General features: G+C 40.6%; 1 protein-coding gene across 1 annotated transcript; it reads right to left on the bottom strand.

Annotated features, from left to right (window-relative positions):
- Positions 1-10,591: 10,591 nt before the first annotated feature.
- Positions 10,592-17,070, bottom strand: tmtops3b (teleost multiple tissue opsin 3b). Its single transcript, XM_012835721.3, has 4 exons — positions 16,642-17,070; positions 14,488-14,816; positions 12,170-12,403; positions 10,592-11,143 (listed from the first exon to the last, which is right to left on the bottom strand). Exons 1-4 carry the CDS (start codon positions 17,015-17,017, stop codon positions 10,895-10,897), a joined length of 1,188 nt encoding a protein of 395 aa, XP_012691175.2. The 5' UTR covers positions 17,018-17,070; the 3' UTR covers positions 10,592-10,894.
- Between the last annotated feature and the right edge of the window lie 578 nt (positions 17,071-17,648).

Raw genomic sequence — 17,648 nt, 5'->3', positions numbered from 1 at the left:
AAGCTTTCAGTGTGTTTTTGAATTATTTATGTGGTTTTCATGAAGTCATACTAAGTAGGAATAAAAAAAAAATGTCCTACACAGCAGCGCATCAATCTTTCATACACTATGTTCCATACAGCAGCCACCAAATAAGTACAACTAGGCCCCAGCACAGACTTTCAGGTGTAAACCACAGGTGAAACCAGCTCGCAGTGTTCAGAGCAGGCATCAATAATGCCACGTAGAAGAGAGGTAAAAAAAACAGTAAAAGGCTGAAGGCAAAGTAATGGCCATTTGTCTGTTATCAATCAATTATGTACCATTCAGAGGTAGGAAAACTCTGGCAGTTACTCCAAGTATTAAAAAAGCCATAGGTGAAATACATTTTGGAGAAATTCAGGTGAGAAAGTTTCTTGAGAATGTTTCGAATAAATAAATGAATCACAAGCTGTGACAGCAAATGGCTTGAAAAGCTTGATATAACATATAGTGCATAAAGTAGGGATAGTGAATGTAATCGTTGTGATTCTCCGCCATCGCTCCCTGGAAACGTTGGTTATTTGTAGGTTTTCAGTAGATATAAATCCCATCCAGTGCAACTACATTGCACACTGGTGGCCAGTTAAATAGCCTTACTGACGATGTATTGTTCGTTGCTGTAGGGTAAGAGACTGCAGTCACCAAACTTGGGAGGAATTCAGATCAATCTGATTCGAGCTTGTCTTTGCTAAACCTGTGTGTATGTTTGTACACATGTACTGTATGTGGAAGGGTGTGTATGTGTGTTCTAGGCCTCATTTAATATCCATACAACATGAACACTTTTCACACACAGCGATGTCCCACTATTGAATTATGCGATGAAATATTAAACCAGTACAATTCTGCTGTTTAAAACAATGTTGTTTTGTTGTGAGTGCCTATGGGTGTGTGTTTTGAAACTGGCAGCAATATTACGTTTTTTTTTCTTCCCATAGTCTCAAAGCTTACCTTTGCACCAGAGCAGCGGCAGAGGCCATTACATCCTGTGTGAATATTTTATATCCTTTCATTGTAATTAATTATGAATGAGCTCCCTTCCACTAATAAATCCTTGGGTCCTCGGGCACAGGATCAGCAGTCTCTTGTTGTGGAGTTAATCGGTTCTATTAATATTTATGGTAATACTTCAGATATTGAAAGGCCTTGTCAATGTATTTATAAGTCTGATCAGAAATCTGTCTGTACATTGAATTGATGTTTTATCCAAGAATGAATCTCAGTCACAAGGTGATATTGAAGTGAGTCCAAAGCACACACATATGCTGCCAGTCACAGACAGACACACACCCACACGCAGTAACAGTGACAGAAAATTGAAAGTGGGTGCCAGGGGGGAGAGGGGTCTAGATAGCAAGATAAAGTGAGTGAGTGAGTGAGTGAGAGAGAGAGAGAGAGAGAGAGAGAGAGGAGGAAATGAAGAGAGTATGAAAAAAATGGTCTACTGCCTATGCAGTGTTTTTTTCTTTGCCTTGATATCTGATTCCCAGATGCAGCACTCAGGAAATGATCCTCTGTTTTGTTCCAATAAAATAAAATAGATGGCTGATAGAAGCCCAGACTGGTCCTTTTATGGAGCCACTGTCTCTGAAACAGTATATCTCAGCTATGGAGAGACCACCGGAGGGAGCTGCTAACAGGCTATGTTTATGCACAGTCATGAACCATGATGGTGTAGACTGTAGAGGAAGATGCACACACACTTAAACACACCCAGAGGGAGAGAGAGAGAAAAAAAAAAATAGACTAAGATGAGTTGGTTCAAAATCTCTGGATTGCCTGTGACAACAGGTCAAAGGAGAACTCTGGTATTTTTAACTTGGTCCCTCCCTTCCCATAGTTTGATTTTTACTGGAGACAAAAACAATTGGCAAGTATCCACGTAAATGTAAACCGCTTGTTTTCGCCACAAACCTGTGTCTGTTTACTTTAATAACTGTAAAGGAACTGTATCTAGAACACAACTTGATTCTGGCCCCCTGATGGTCACAGTCTGTGTCAACCAGGGGGTCAGGATTTGGAGTGTTAGCTTCAGATAGTTAGCATCCAAATCGACTCCCAACAACTTTAAAAATGTCTGATGAAAAGACAATTAGGCACCGCATAACAAAATAACAACACGCACTAAAATATACTATATCATCTATGTGGATTGGATGTTAAAAAGCACCTGTGATAACAGTCGGAAAGCCATTTGGGAATGCGTAACAAGCATAACGGAACAATTGCTAATCGCTAACGAGATGCTAGCGGCTAAAACTAGCGAAACCTCTTGAAATGTGCTTACTTTGACACTATGACAAACTAGTTAGTCAACAACTGTCCTAACACAGTCAAACATCAAGCAAGTGCAACACAAGACAAAGCAAGACGGCAAATAAGCTACTTACTAGTTCGGCAGAGAGTAGAAACCGGGCGGCTTCAGCCAAACCTACACAACCCAGTGACATGCCTACGGACCCTGGTATGGCAACGGCATGGAAGCGATTCTCCATATTAAAAGTCATTGTAGCGCCCCAATTTATTTTAAGCTGTTATTTTAAGGTAAAACTGCTTATCCTAACCCTAACTCTGAAGTACAATTACTGCATAATGCCACTTTAAAGTATAAATACAGTGCAATTACGACAGAAGTGTGGGCTGCAACAGGGAGGAACAGTTGACTCCTACTCCTACTAATAAATTAAATGATTTTTTACGTTCTCTGTTAAATTGGGTAATATGTAACTCCAACTCCAGAGTGTGTATTTTCAGAGCAGTCGGCTTTTGTTTTTGGGATAACAGGCTTCACTTTGGCTATTGTACATAGCCAACCATGCATCTAGCTAACATTGTTTGAGTTACATTGACATTGAGTTAAGTTATACTAAATCCACATGATCTGGTTCATAACTTCCAAAGAAAAATAAAAAACATTACAAACGTATACATTAGCGAATCAACTTACAGTAAAGTACTCATCGTCGCACATGAATGTGTGCAAGCTTGAGGTTGAGCTCGTCTTGCACACATTCATGTAGGTTCAGTGTCCTCAACCTGGCAACCTGCGTGAGATAACACTCTCACTCTTCAATATTTGAATTTGGATTGAGGTACTCATTTTAAACACTTGCTGTCAGTATTACACATTGGTCCTTTAAAGATGTCGGCGATCAATTCGGTACTCCCTGGGCTGAAGTAGCTAGCATAGCATCGGCCATTGAAATGAATGGTGTTGGTACTTCCTTACTCTCTTTAGGTCTATATAATACCTCCACGGTCTCAACCACTGTGACTGCTTAATGTCCCACTCATCTGTTGTCGACAATGGTGAAGTTGGTAGACATTCGCTTGACATTCACAACATGCCAGGATCTATCACCGTTATCTCGTTAAAAGTTAAATTAACTTTTGGTTCTTTGGTACCTCTGATTCAGTTGTGATTTCTTTTAGTTATAACCAGGAAAAGATATTAAATTCCTTGAGGTATGGGTCACTGTGGTGCAAGCAGTAGCCCTGACCACATTTGGGCTTGATGCCCATGGAGGACACAGGTTCGAATCCGTCCTGATGTAATTTTTCCCGTCCACTCTCCCTCTCATTTCCTGTCACACTCTTCACTGCACTATCAATTAAAGGCACAAAAGCCCAAAAAATAAATCTTATTATGGTTGGGGACTTCCCACAGCGGCCAATTCTCTCACTGTTACATGCAAGTACTCATACCCAACAACCTAACCTAACCAATATAACAACTGCCCAACCATAAATCTTGGGCAGCAGGATACAACAACAACACTCAACAGGCTGGTGACAGCCAAAACACTCACCGCATGTTGCACCCAGGATCCGTAAAGGCCCTCCTTCACAGTTCAACATTCGCTGTCTGTAACCCGCAACTGCTAAACACAACAACATGACAGCCTGCAACATAGAACCTGAGCAGCAGGATACAACAACAACAAACCTGCCTTAGTGAGAGTTTCACTGGGATTTTCAAGCCGGCACCTTCCTTCATGAATTAGAATGAATTGAATTAGGCCCACGACACCTCTATCAATCAATCAATCAATTAAATCTTATATAGCGCTTCTCTAAATACCCGAAGTCGCTTTACAGAGTCCAGTAGTCATTCATACACAGTCATACCGGTGGTGGTAAGCTACATCAGTAGCCACAGCTGCCCCGGGGCAGACTGAAAGAAGCGTGGCTGCCAATCAGCGCCTACGGCCCCTCCGACCACCACCAACATTCATTCATATCCATATTCTCTAGAAGTGTCTGGCATCCCAGACCCACCCTCCTCCATACTCATGATGGGTTAGGACACTAACCCATCATGCAACTAACTGCAACTAACAGAGAAGGCAACAGATACACCTCAAGTTTCAACTTGACAATATTTCACATATCTCAGTGTAATTCACAAACCCGAGTAGTCTGGTTCTGTGAGCGCCTCAGCCACAACCACTGGCTCATTTTTTCAACAGCTCCTTTGAATCCTCAAAAACCAAAAACCAAAATGTGGTTGAGCTACAAAGCCTCTAACACCTATCTCCATTGGTCTCCTGTGTGCTTGCCAACCTTCTTCCGCTACCATTTCCACATACTTTAGCTCAAATCCTTTTCAAAGGCTTCCTTAGGGACTTCTTCAAAGGGAATTGTTAACTCAGTAAAGTGAACAATGCGCTCACACTCTCATACTCTCATAGGTCTCATAGTCACAACAATACACTGTGGAACTTGAAGTTGTCTGCCAACATCAGCCAGCAATCTCCAATCCTGCGCTTTGCCCCATTTGCGAGTAGGCCTATTGTACAGTATGTATATGCCTAGTGTCCACTTTGTCTTCCCCTCTTTCCCCTCAGAAATTCTACTTGTCCCTGTCATTAACCGGTAAAGAGTTAACCTCAACTTATTTATTCTCAAACAACCACGCGAAAGATTTGTCTCCACGTGTAGCAGGTCAGGCTAGTTTCACACACAGACAGAATATGGTCCCTGGTCCCATACACAACTTGCAGCTTCCATCTTCACCCACCCATGAGGTTGTGCAGAGTTGGAAGGACATCATAAGTGGCTTGAACACTCCAACACAGAATTGAATGCTGTTAGCGTCCATAACCCAAGGTTCTCTCCAGCTGATCTGCCTCATCTCAACACCATACCAGTTCATCCATTGCCCTTGCTTTGGGCTGCTCCTGCTCGTCTAGTGAAACTGCATTTGTGACATTGTAAATGGTGATCGAACATGATGTTAAACTTAAGGCACATTATTGCGTTCAACTGTTGATCATCTTGCACAGAGATGGCATTTAAAAATTAAAGCCCGTTCCTCAAATCATGCACAGGCCCACTGAGGGGTCATTTGAGTGAGTAGAATATTGGCAAAGGACAGGAATGGCCGACAAATAATCATGTTTTCTGTTCAGTTTTCTTTAAACAATAGCACAGGATTATTCATGATTACTGTAAGAGTTTGTAAGAGTTTTAGATTTCAACTTCATTTAAAATACATTCTAGTATGTATGAAATGGCCAAATATGTATGGTTGTGAAAGTTCTCAGAAATCTAAAATGAGTGTTCTTATGTCTCAGTTGCATGAAATGAAGACACAAGAACACACAAAAACAAAAAATATACTAATACAATTTTATTTTAAATATTAGAAAACAAAAATATTCATCAAGATAATTTGTATTATGTATGTGATTTTATCTCTTATTCATTTGTCTTCTAGTATATGTGGAGTCCAAGTGAGTTTTAAAGAGAAACTAAATAATCTTTCATTGCAAAAAAAATAAAAATCAGAAGGACTGATTTACAAGGAGCAAGATGACAGCGCAGGTCGTGGGATGGGTGTTGCTTGTCATACCTCGAATACTGTAGTTGCTATGGTGCTTGTCATACTGTAGTTGCTATGGTGCTCGTGTGAATGAGTACTCAGTGGTTTCAGAGGGAGATGAACGGCCTCCTATCGTTCTTTTGGCATACTGACCCACGGAGGAGCCATTACGACCCTGCTCCCTGCGTCGCTTGGAGCACTTGGGAATTGCTGATTACGGAGAAGCTTTGCAAGCCCGTAAGGGAAGGCTGGCGAAAGCTCCATAAAACCCCCGGCCCTCAGAAAGTGGTGTGACAGTTTTAAAATGCACAGGCTGTCTGTGATACCAACTCCTGTGTTGTTTGTACATTTTCTCCATTTTATATAAAAGCTTGGAACCTGGCCATGTCCAGGCTCTCCATCTCACCCAATTGACCAGAGCAGTTTTAAAGGCATAAAATGTGTGCACATAAAAACCATCACACACTCATGCCAGCACACATATGCATGTATAGTGTGCATAAATATATTCTCACACACATACGCTTGTGTTGTACATACACACACACACACACACACACACACACACACACACACACACACACACACAGAGCACACATTTACAGATTTAATATACTTCAGGCCAAGTAAACATACACTGCAATGTCGAGTGAGAGATAAAGATAAAAGCCTCCAAAACAGCGAAGCCAAGCTTCAAAGTATATGAGAAGTCCAGTAATTTCACAGGCATGTGAAGGCAATTGTTTATGCAGTACCACAGCCCTGCAGCTATTTTGTCTAGTAAATGCATATGGATGAGGATGTGGAGATGTGAGCAGTTGGTCATTTAATTGTTGCTGAGGGGATAGCTGCGGATGAGTAGAACAATTGCTGAATGGCACTTCTGCAGGCTATACATGCTAGATCTTTTTCTAGTATGTCGTCGTGATTAATGAAATATGCCTATATGGATTTTCTGACAAGAGAAGCTAAATTACGACCCTGTGTTAATTCTGTGCTTGACCCTCTGATCTTCATAGGCTATTCCTGTCCTGTGTATATACCTATCTGTCCCCTGCTGACAAAAGATGGAAATGGCCAGAAATAGACTTACATTAATCTCAAAATCTCGTATTTTGTCATTAATCATTGTTTTGGGAATATGTCATATTTGATGTTCAGTGACAAATATATAGCAAGATGAATACTCACTGTAAAATAACTCTAACCTTTGCCTAGTTCTCTCCTGACCCTGGACCTAATGAACACTCCCCTGAAATACAGGGAGTATTGGATGGACCATTGCACTAGGCAGAGGAATATGAATCAGCAGGTCGCTGATCTTTTCCACTGTGCTATCTAAACGGCAAGGTCCATTAAACAAGGACGGCAAATCTACATCTTACTAGATTTCAGGATGCACATTGAAATAAAGACTATGTTCTCACTATGACAAAATAGGTTTGTTGAACACTGTTCGGTTACCCAACTAAACTGAAAATGAACTATGATGATATTTAGTTATTTGCCAGAAAATATAGTTAAAAAGCTACATTGATGAATACGTCTAAAGACGTCTAAGATTTATATAGTTACATTTTAGGATCTGACCTTGTGATCAAACCCCAATTTACATCACAGGGAAACAGCTAATTGAAATGTCTAAGCATATTTAAATTGCACCTACAAAATAAACTCATATTTAGCAAAGCTGATTAATTCACAAGGCCATTTATTATTGGATTCAGCCGAGGGCACTATATGAGGCTATTATTCAACTGCTAAATGACTCCTTTTCATTTGCTGCCAATGCCTCCTGACCATAAAGGGGCCGTGGTGGGGCAGATTTACCTCTGCGCTGGGGGAATGAGCTCACTCCACACCTCATCCTTTTTTTAGAGGTAGCACTCCATTCTGTCTTTGTCAGGTTCAAGTTAATTTGGGAGGCAGTGTGGAGGAAGGGTACATTATTAGAACATTTGCTATTAACAGCGTCATACCGGATCTTGACATGGGCTCTCGGAAATTGAACTCACTCCAGAGCATACTTAACTCTTTCCAGAGACCTGCATTATACTTTACTAAAGCAATAGGGGTGTACGTACTTCCAATGGTGCATGTGATACGCAGACTCTCTAATGAAGGGAAGGGTGCTGGCTATCTGCACAGTGGCTGATTTTGATCCACAGACCTGACAGGACACTTGATTAGATCTTTGATTAGCTGTTAGGCTAATGAGGGTGCTGTGATTAAAAACATATTTCAAGTGTACCGTAAATGAGGGTAAGAAAAACAAATGCTTAAGTATTCAGCTGGCATCTCACCACTGTCAACTGGCCAACTGTTTGGGCACTGTGTGCAGCAGACTAAACTTTTAGCATAACAAAGTAAAAGCCTAAATTTAATGAATATGCCTCTCAGAATTATTTGTAGAATTTGTCTAAGTCGTGGAGGCCTTTGTGGTTCATTATGCAGGGATACAAAATGATGGAATCAAGGCGGAGAAACTAAGATACAGGCCAGCAGCAATCAACTTTTATCTTCTATTTTTTGTCTTCATCAGAAGCAAGGATGAAAAGCTATCAAAGGATGAAAGCAAACTGAATGTGTTTTTTTTACCTCGTTTCGCTGTGCATGCAGTGTAAGAGGCTGACACCAAATTGACAGTATACACTAAGAATGCAATGCAAGCGCAGATCTCTTTGAACCTGGTGGGTGGTTCTGTCTCGGTGGCCTCTCGTTGCTGTCTGTTTACCCAGGCACTTCTGTACCTACTCACGGCACTATGCAGTCGCCTCCGCAAGGCCAGGAGTATTACCATGCAGCTCAGGCTACTCGCTCTGCAGAGAGAGAGCGAGAGAGAGAGAGAGGTAGAAAGAGAGAGAGAAAGAGAGAGAGAGAGAGAGAGATAGAGAGAGAGGGAGGGAGAGAGGGAGAGAGCGAGAGAAAACTGGGGAATGGAAAACAAGCAGAAAGACCAAAAGAAAGGAGAGAGATTGAGGAAAAGGGGGGAGGAGGAAAGGGACCCTGAGGAAGAGGCAGAGCAAATAGACGAGAATGGGGGGATGAGAACAAAAAAAGATGGGAGACGTGCCTGTTTGATGACTTACATTTATTAATAACACTGCTGTCACAACATGCGAGAAAAATATCTTTCCCGCATAAATAAAACATTTTCATTTAACCTGTGAGCAATTTCAAACTCAATTGAAGAACAGATAAATAAACTCCAGCCAGGCCACAACAAACAAGGCTTAATCAATACCAATACTCTGTGATTAAAAAGAATACACATCAATTCTGCACTGCACTGCACTTTAACAAGCCTGCTAAGTGAATGGCCTTGCATCCACATGAAAAATGAATCATCATGTAATTCAGATCCGTACACACGGTATGCTTGTAAACAACACACATAGGTCAGTATGTGAGATCTGTAATGTTACAAAATCATGGAAAGTGAAAATAAAAGACCATGAAATCTCTTCTATTCTTTACCTATTTAATTATATTTATACATGGTCTTTCTCCATTTAAAGGAATACTTCTATTAACTTTGCAATGCTTATCCTGAGGATTATAATATTCTGCATATAAAGACTAATGAAGTCTTGTTGAATGTTGTCACCGCTCACATTGAACTCTTAAACAAATATAGTTTATCTGACACAAATGCCAAATGTTTGTAATCACCACCTATACATACCAGTGAATAAAATAAACCAAAATAATAAAAAAGCCAGAGATATATTATCCCATATTTGCATGTTGTACCCTGAGTGAGACCCTTAAACATAATTTTATGAATTCAACAGCTCTTGTATCTCAAATGGCACAGCCATCAAAATCATCAGTGTCAAAATATATGAAGCAAGAAGTGCCGCAGAAATAGTCTTACTAGTATGTAGAGATACAGGACTGACAAAATGTTAATCTGAGTTCAGTGTGCATAACCTTATTCCCAGGGTCTTCATCCTAAAGCATGCTTTATTCCCAATAGTCACACAAGGTGTAGAAATATTCTTCCTTTAGGGGAAACACTGCTAAAGGTGAGACTAAGTGATAGTGAGGTTTAGACGTATATCTGAAATATACAAAAAGGGGCGAGATCCTGCATTTCAAAAACAAACGGAGAGAAAAACAGCGTAAACCTTGCCATCTGGTGGTCAAACACAAAACATTTTGACAATGCACTGCTTCTTGAAGAGGACGATCATTTCAGAAGAGTCCAGAACTACGAGAGACGCCAACTGAGGAGAGAATTAAGCATTGTACAAAAACAAAGCGATAAAATGTTATCTTTTTCCTACAAGCATCCAGAATCCTAATTTGCCATTCATTTCTATGTCAAATCCCAAATCCGTAACATTACAGATTAATTAAATGTATTCATTTGTCTGTGATAAAAACAGGTGAAAAGTCACCTATTTGTGGAAAATAATATTAAAACTACAATAGCTTAAATATTAATTGCAACTAAAATGTGAGTATTCATGCACCAATAACTTACAGATGACACTTATCCATGAGCTTCTGCGAGATCATTAAATTCTAGGGCCCTATAAATGTCACTACATAAATGTCACTACATATACTACAAATAGGCCCGTGAACCACTGAGAGGGCATCTAGTCAGACTGATTGTGATCCTAAGATCTAATGCATTTCCTCTACAGCAAACACCTGTCAGTGCACAAATATGTATTATTATTTAATATTCTATCTTGTAAAACATTTGTCTTTTATTCTTGTTTTTGCTATTTTGTTGGTATGTTATGTGTTTTATGTCCTATGCACCAACCACACCAAGTTCATTTCCTGTATGTGTAAATAATATACTTGGCCATTAAAAAGGATTCTTATTCTGATTCTGATACATCCTTCTCTGAATCCAAACCCCACTGTGCTCCCAGCCCAACCACGGTCTGGAAAAAGAAACCCTTTAACACCCTGTTTTTTTTCCATTAGTCTTCCCATTTGGGGCTCTGTTATCATACCAATGACCTATAACTGCGCCCAAATTTACATAAATACAACAAGACAAGACAACGTCTCAAAGCTTTCCCCAGCTTATGGGGTGTAGTGCACCACCAGGACCAGCGCCTCCTTATCTCTCTGCAGCTGGTCTTTGGCTGGTATGTGGGGCCTTTCCTCCAGGCGTGCTGGGGAGTCGGGGGGAGTGGAGAGGGCACCCAAGGGGCTCAGAGGCAGGCTGTTTGGGTGGCCGGCCAGGGCTGGGCTGCTCTGGAGAGTGTGGAGGTAGTTGTGGCTCTGATTGCCCGGAACACACGGCACTAACGCCATGAAACACCTGTAGAACTAAAAACAGACATATAAGCTTCAATACATATAGTGTGGTTGATTGTATGAAAGATGTGTGGTAGAAACTATACAGTATTTATAAAGTATATATTTTAAAGAGTACATCTAAATGAATGATATGCTATATGAATGATATGCTGAGAAACCATGTAATGCATACACTTGACACTTCTTGTTTGGCAATATCTGACGTTTAGCACAATGTCTGGCATTGATTGCTAGCTAACATAGCCAAGAGCCACCTAATGAGAAGAGCCCCATTGAACTGATATGCAAAACACCCAAAGAAGCTGGTGCTGAATGACACTTATGGGTGGCAGAATTCACAGTTTCATCTTCCGTGGAAATTCACTGGCTATGCCTCGGTCCAAAACAATGTACTTTTGGCATCTTAGTGTGAAATCAATATCCAATGTCCTGTTCCACCTTGTAGGATGTCTGTCTGAGAATGAGACTAGAGTAATGGTGGTATTGGACATCAACTTCAGTTCTGTGGGGGCTTGAACTGTTACTACACAAAAACTCACTCTGAGCACGAATCTCAAACCTACATGTAAGCTAATTCAAATATAAACATTTACACATTTGTACACATAATTCATAACTATAACTATTCTTCACAAAATCAATGCTAAATTACTCAAACAGTTTAAAAAAAAAACACATGGTTGTACTTTTATTTTTTGTGTTTTATATGTGTGTGTGCGCGTGCATGTGCATGTGCATGCACACGTACCTGTGTGTACGTTGTTTCTATCTGTCTAACTACCGATTCAATTTGGGTTTTGTGTTGAGTAAATGGTTTATTGGCATTGTTTCATGAAATGTATCTTAATAATTGAGAAAAATGTTGAAGATCTAAAATTTATTTCACAAGGCTGTAATGAGGAAATAGTAGGCTTGTCTGGATAACTCTATGACTGTCCTCTAGTGTACAGCTATACACCTATTAAATTCACACATACATTTGATTGAAGCACATCTACATGTTTGAGTGACACTCTACAGTGTGCAAATCTATACCTGGTTATTAAAAAGCACGTAGACGATAGGATTAAGCACGGTGCTGGTCTTGGCAAGTAAGGAGGGGATGATACTTGCTGTGGGGCCGATCGCACCGACCCTGCCAAACGTGGCCAGCAATGACACCACACCATAGGGCATCCAGCAGAGCAGGTAACAGGAGACCATGGACAGCACCATGAGCAGAACATGGGTCTCTCGACGCTGGGCCGAGGTTTGATTGATCCTGGCTGTCTGCAGGTTGAAGAAGTTTGATGGGAAGGGGTCAAACAACACAGATTTACATACAGGCTATGAACAATAGGTAAGCAGCGGTGATGGTAGAAAAGCAGCATGGATATCTGTACAAAATGTATAATAAACACCTTGTGTTATAGATCAGTGATACGTATTCACATCAGCTGAGCTAGAGGTAGTTCAGTTTAGTTGTCATGCCTTTTTTCTCATTAATATTCATTCAATCCTGTGTGCAGACAGCTAATCAACCTGAAGAGAATGTTAAGATCAACAGGATTGCACGTGAAGATGCTTTGGAGGTAACCATAGTGACACCTTATTTGCTTCTGGAGCTGTCTAGTGTGATCATCAGAGTTGGTACATCACACAATTGTAAACAATGACAAATGCAACTGTATGTCAAGCATTAGTCAGCAAGAGATTTCTTGAGATCATGCAATAGATCATTTCTTGATTTACAAATGTGAAATCAGGATATCATACCTTTTCCATCCATGCATGCAAGGTGAGGTGTATAGAGGTGGTGTGAAAGGAAAATTGAATAATAGCAATCTTTCAAGTGCCATTTCAATTATAATGAGTATGATGAAGTTGCTGTATTTTGTATTTTATGAAAGTAGGAGAGAAGATTGTATGTATGTATTGCCTGAATCAAGTGGGACCTTTTCTGTTTAAAATAACTATTATTCTTTGAGTATGAACACTGTGGAAAAAAAACATTCTGAAAGAGAGAGGACAAATCTATAGTAAATTGAGGTAGTATGCTGTAATAATTCTGAAAAAAAAACATGACTATATAACAAGAGTAAATTGTTACAAGATCACTGCACATTTGGGGGTATTCTGTATATATCATAACTACTCTTAGTTATGCATAAACAGTTGACCAGTGTTTAGCCTACTTAACAAAGGAATACAAAATGACAATAATGCTTTAGTTTTTTTATATGATGTGTAATAAATGCCCAGACAGACATTGTAGATAGCATCTTTGGAACAGGAAATTGAGGAAGCAAATGTCAGTGACATTTCTACCCATCCCAGTTACCACAGCAACCACCTCTGCTCACCACACTATAGAAAAGCAACAAAAACCTGTAGAGTATTTTTTATCTAATTTCAATCCATGAATCAATCAATCAATCAGTTTATGTTAAATCTTTCTGCTTTGTTTGCATTTTCATAGTTGTGAAAATTGCCAAAGTTACTTCCCCTTTTGACATAATCTATTTGAATCGTCTATTCCAGTATACATGTCTTTGCTAAGCACAGAAACCAGAAGCCCACATTGAACCCCTCTGACAGTTCCACAAAGCAATGAGCCGACATTATCGTCAGTCGGAGATTAGGCACACACTCACACCGGACTCAATATACTGCCTTGGGGAAATGTACTCGAGCTGAAGTGGATTTAGAGAATGTATGAATGCTGTCAAGCAGGAATGTACTAAGTTGTAAGCATTAGTTTGTCACCATACCAAACCGGTTCTATGAGTGCAAATAAAGTATCAAAATCAGGGTGGGTCACATTTTTAGATGATTCATTGATGGGTTTTGAAGAGTCAAAGATTTATATATGACCGTTCAGCAGTCATTGTTACTATATCAGCCATATGCATAAGGTGTAAAAATGACTCAAGATAACCTTACGTATCATGCCATCATTGTATTGCAAAGTTCAACAATGCTTATATGACATTTTGTGCTACGGTCTGGTGTGTAAAGTGCCTCGGGTTTCAACTACATTGCTGTGTACTTCATTCTTTGTGTACTTGACACTCAATGACAGAGGCTCAGACAGATAACAAATTAAATTCTACTCTTTGTGGAGGACATGTGAGCATTGTGTATGATGAGCCTGCTCCACATGGACCCACACTTGAAGAGAAGCACTATCAACACAAGGATCAACATTATTACCCGCATATTTGCCATCATCACCATTAATGTACACAATCGCAGTGACCTAATTATCCTTGGTGACATCATTACCAGGCTCTCTCCTGTCTAAATACACACAACACCTCATCACAGCACCCCCCCCCCCCCCCCCCCCCTCCCTCCAGCCCCTCACCACTTACCCCATGGATGGCAATCAGGATCTTGCCATAGCAGTAGATCATGAGCACGAGCGGCAGGAGCAGGCAGAAGATGAAGAGGCAAGTCACATAGGACACGTTGCCGGGGGAACGGTGGTGCCACTGCACAGAGCAGGTGGTGCCTGGGCCCTCGGGGCCGTAGCTGCTCCAGCCAAGGAGAGGAGGCAGAGTCCACGCCAGGGAGTACAGCCAACAGCCGGCTATGGACAGCCAGGCCTTCCGGTAGTCGGAAACATCTGCCGTAGTGTAGCAGAGCATGGTTGAATAGCGCTCCAAGGACAAGATGGCAAAGGATACGAGGGAAACGATCCCTGGATGGATAAAAACATGACATATTTGCAGATCTCATATTTGACATAATATGCATGCAACTGTGCTAAGGATTTGTGCAGAGAACTGCAGTGTAGATATTGTCTAAAACGGGCAGCCTTTGTGAAACTGTGTCAGAATGTTCACAGTACATGTTTGTAGGATCATCTGTTGTGTTGTGACCCTGTAGCTCAACAGGTACGACACGGTTACTTAGCCTACTAATAATACTACGGTTCCATTCTCAGGGGGCACAGCACACATAGTGGTGAAACTGTATACCAGCAGTACATTGTAAGTCACTGCAGAAAAGTATATAAACATAGCACAAAAAGTAAGGAAATACAGTATGTGTTTGGTAGATTATTTCTTTGTTGTAACAATGCTTCTTGGCAATAAATCTTATACCGTTGGAAAGCCTGCTTATTTCCCTTTTAAATGGTGCCACATTTGTAAGGAACATGCATTTATGAGATGAGCAGCACAGCTGAGTATGTGGGTAGCGCCCAAGCAAAATGTGTCAAAATTCTCCTATTCTCCTGTTGGTATTCACTCTTGTTTTGAGTTGTTTGGTGGATTGGATGATTGAACTCTCAATCAGTAACAAGGAACAAACAAGACATATTGGCAATTTTACACTTTATTATTTTAACACACCATCAGGGAGAGAATGGAATGGCCTGCCATGAGTCCAGACCTCAACCCAATTGAACACTTTTGGGATCAGCTTGGGCGTGCTGTACGTGTTAGTGACCAACACAACCACGCTGGCTGACCTGCAACGACTCCTGGTTGAGGAATGGAATGCCATCCTACAGCAACGTGTGACCAGGTTGGTGACCAGCATGAGGAGGTGGTGCCAGGCTGTTGTGGCTGAGTATGGATCTTCCACCCGCTCCTGAGGCTCCGGATGGTGTATTAAATTAATAAAGTGTAAAATTGTCAATATGTCTTGTTTGTTCCTTGTTACTGATCGAGAGTTCAATCATCCAATCCAGTGAAAGAGTCCCACAAATGTGGCACCATTTAAAAGGGAAATAAACAGGCTTTCCAAAGGTATAAGATGTATTGCCAAGAAGCATTGTTACAGCAAAGAAATAATCTACCAAACACAAATTTCCTTACTTTTTGTGCTATGTTTATATATATAATATAATATATTGTATTACATTTCAGGATTCCAGGACTGATTTTTAGAACTCATGACTCGACTTGGACTTCAGCACTGATGATTCGGACTTAGACTCGGCATTGACTGCATTCGGACTGAAAGTACGAGGTAGGGCTGTGTGATATATCGGTATACTGTATATGGTAAACTGATATATTTATCAAACAAGATAAAGAATATCGTTTAGACTGATATAGTTTGATGTTGTGTTCAATAACCTGTTTCTTCCATAAAGCTGCCCGTCTTTGCTCCTCTCATCTTCTCCCTCACACTAGCAACCCTGACCCTACTCTCCTAGTCCTAGACATCATACTGGCCAGCGATGTCCGGAATGTTCCCATGAATGTAAAGAGTTGTAAACGATATTAATACTGACTTATATTTGTACACCTAAACACGACTTCAGACCGGTGTCAATAAATTGACTATAGTGCCTACTGTATATCTGTATAACTATTTTGAGAAACGTTTTTACTCGTTACCTTTGCTGTCCCCAATATAAGAAAGTAGAGGTTTCGTATTAAAGCCAACAGTTCTGCCAGCCACGTCTGTGAACCCATTCCTGTGTGTGTGTGTGTTGCAAAACAATAGTTTTATACTATAGTGCAAGTAAAAAACTTAGGTAGAAAATTATATTATAAACAGCAAGGACTCACCAAAAAGTGCGTTTGCAAAGCCATACCATTTACAGCCAGAAAGTCCTATGAGCCATTTACCGTAGATACTAGCAGCAAAACTGAAAGGAGTGCCGAAAATGCATACTAACATGTCACTGATGCAGATATTAAGCAGAATGAGATTGATTGGGGTCCGAAGAACGTGGAAACGAGCGAAAACCAGAAGTACACAGAAGTTACCCAAGAAACCGAGTATAAAAATGATCCCAAGACAAACTGCCACTATTGTGTGACTAGTCCTGCTAAGTTCCGGAAGATCTTTCAGAGCTCGCGGGTAACGCAAAACGTCAGTGGTCGGGTCGAGCGTGGTGCTGTCCATGGTGCTAATATTCAGGTCACTGTTTAAAATGACCATATCAGCTTGATTGCAAAGTTGATGGTAAGCGAGGCAAACAAGAGCTCAAACAAGTGCATACTTGTAATTGCTTGTTTCTTCGTCTCTCCACTTTATTGGTCTAGCAACAGTTTCCTCCAGGCAGCATTGTTGATCGATCTCCCAGCCCCCGCACGGCTGAACGCCAACTCTCCCTCACACGCCTCCTGTGAAAATGTCCTGTTTGTTCTGAGAAACATTCAATAACAACTGCATGAATCACCATCAGACCCAGACAAAACAAAACTTTTTTATGTCCAAATTACCCCATACTGCTTCAACCTCCGGTAGTGAGGAATTCGGGTCACTTAAACTCGAAGTTGATCAAACAAGATGGGGGAAATAGAGCAAATAATAAACATTTAAGGAATGATGTTCACATATCACACACTATGTTTGTTTAATGAAAGCTGTCCACCACCGTATGAGTGTCTTTTTATTCAGATGCAGGATATTCTTAATACCTAAACTGCTAATAATGTAGCTCTCCACTGTAGCTTTAAGCTGATAAGTGATTTTGTTTTGAACACTTGAAAGGTTTATCAAAAATGTGATTAACCAGGCATGCCCCCTAACTGCACCAGCCAGGTGCCTAACTGCTGCTTTGGCAGAA

The sequence above is a fragment of the Clupea harengus genome, chromosome 8 (genome assembly GCF_900700415.2).
Source record: "Clupea harengus chromosome 8, Ch_v2.0.2, whole genome shotgun sequence".
NCBI lineage: Eukaryota > Metazoa > Chordata > Actinopteri > Clupeiformes > Clupeidae > Clupea > Clupea harengus.
The sequence above is the reverse complement of the archived record's forward strand: the minus strand, read 5'-3'. Positions and strand labels throughout refer to the sequence as shown.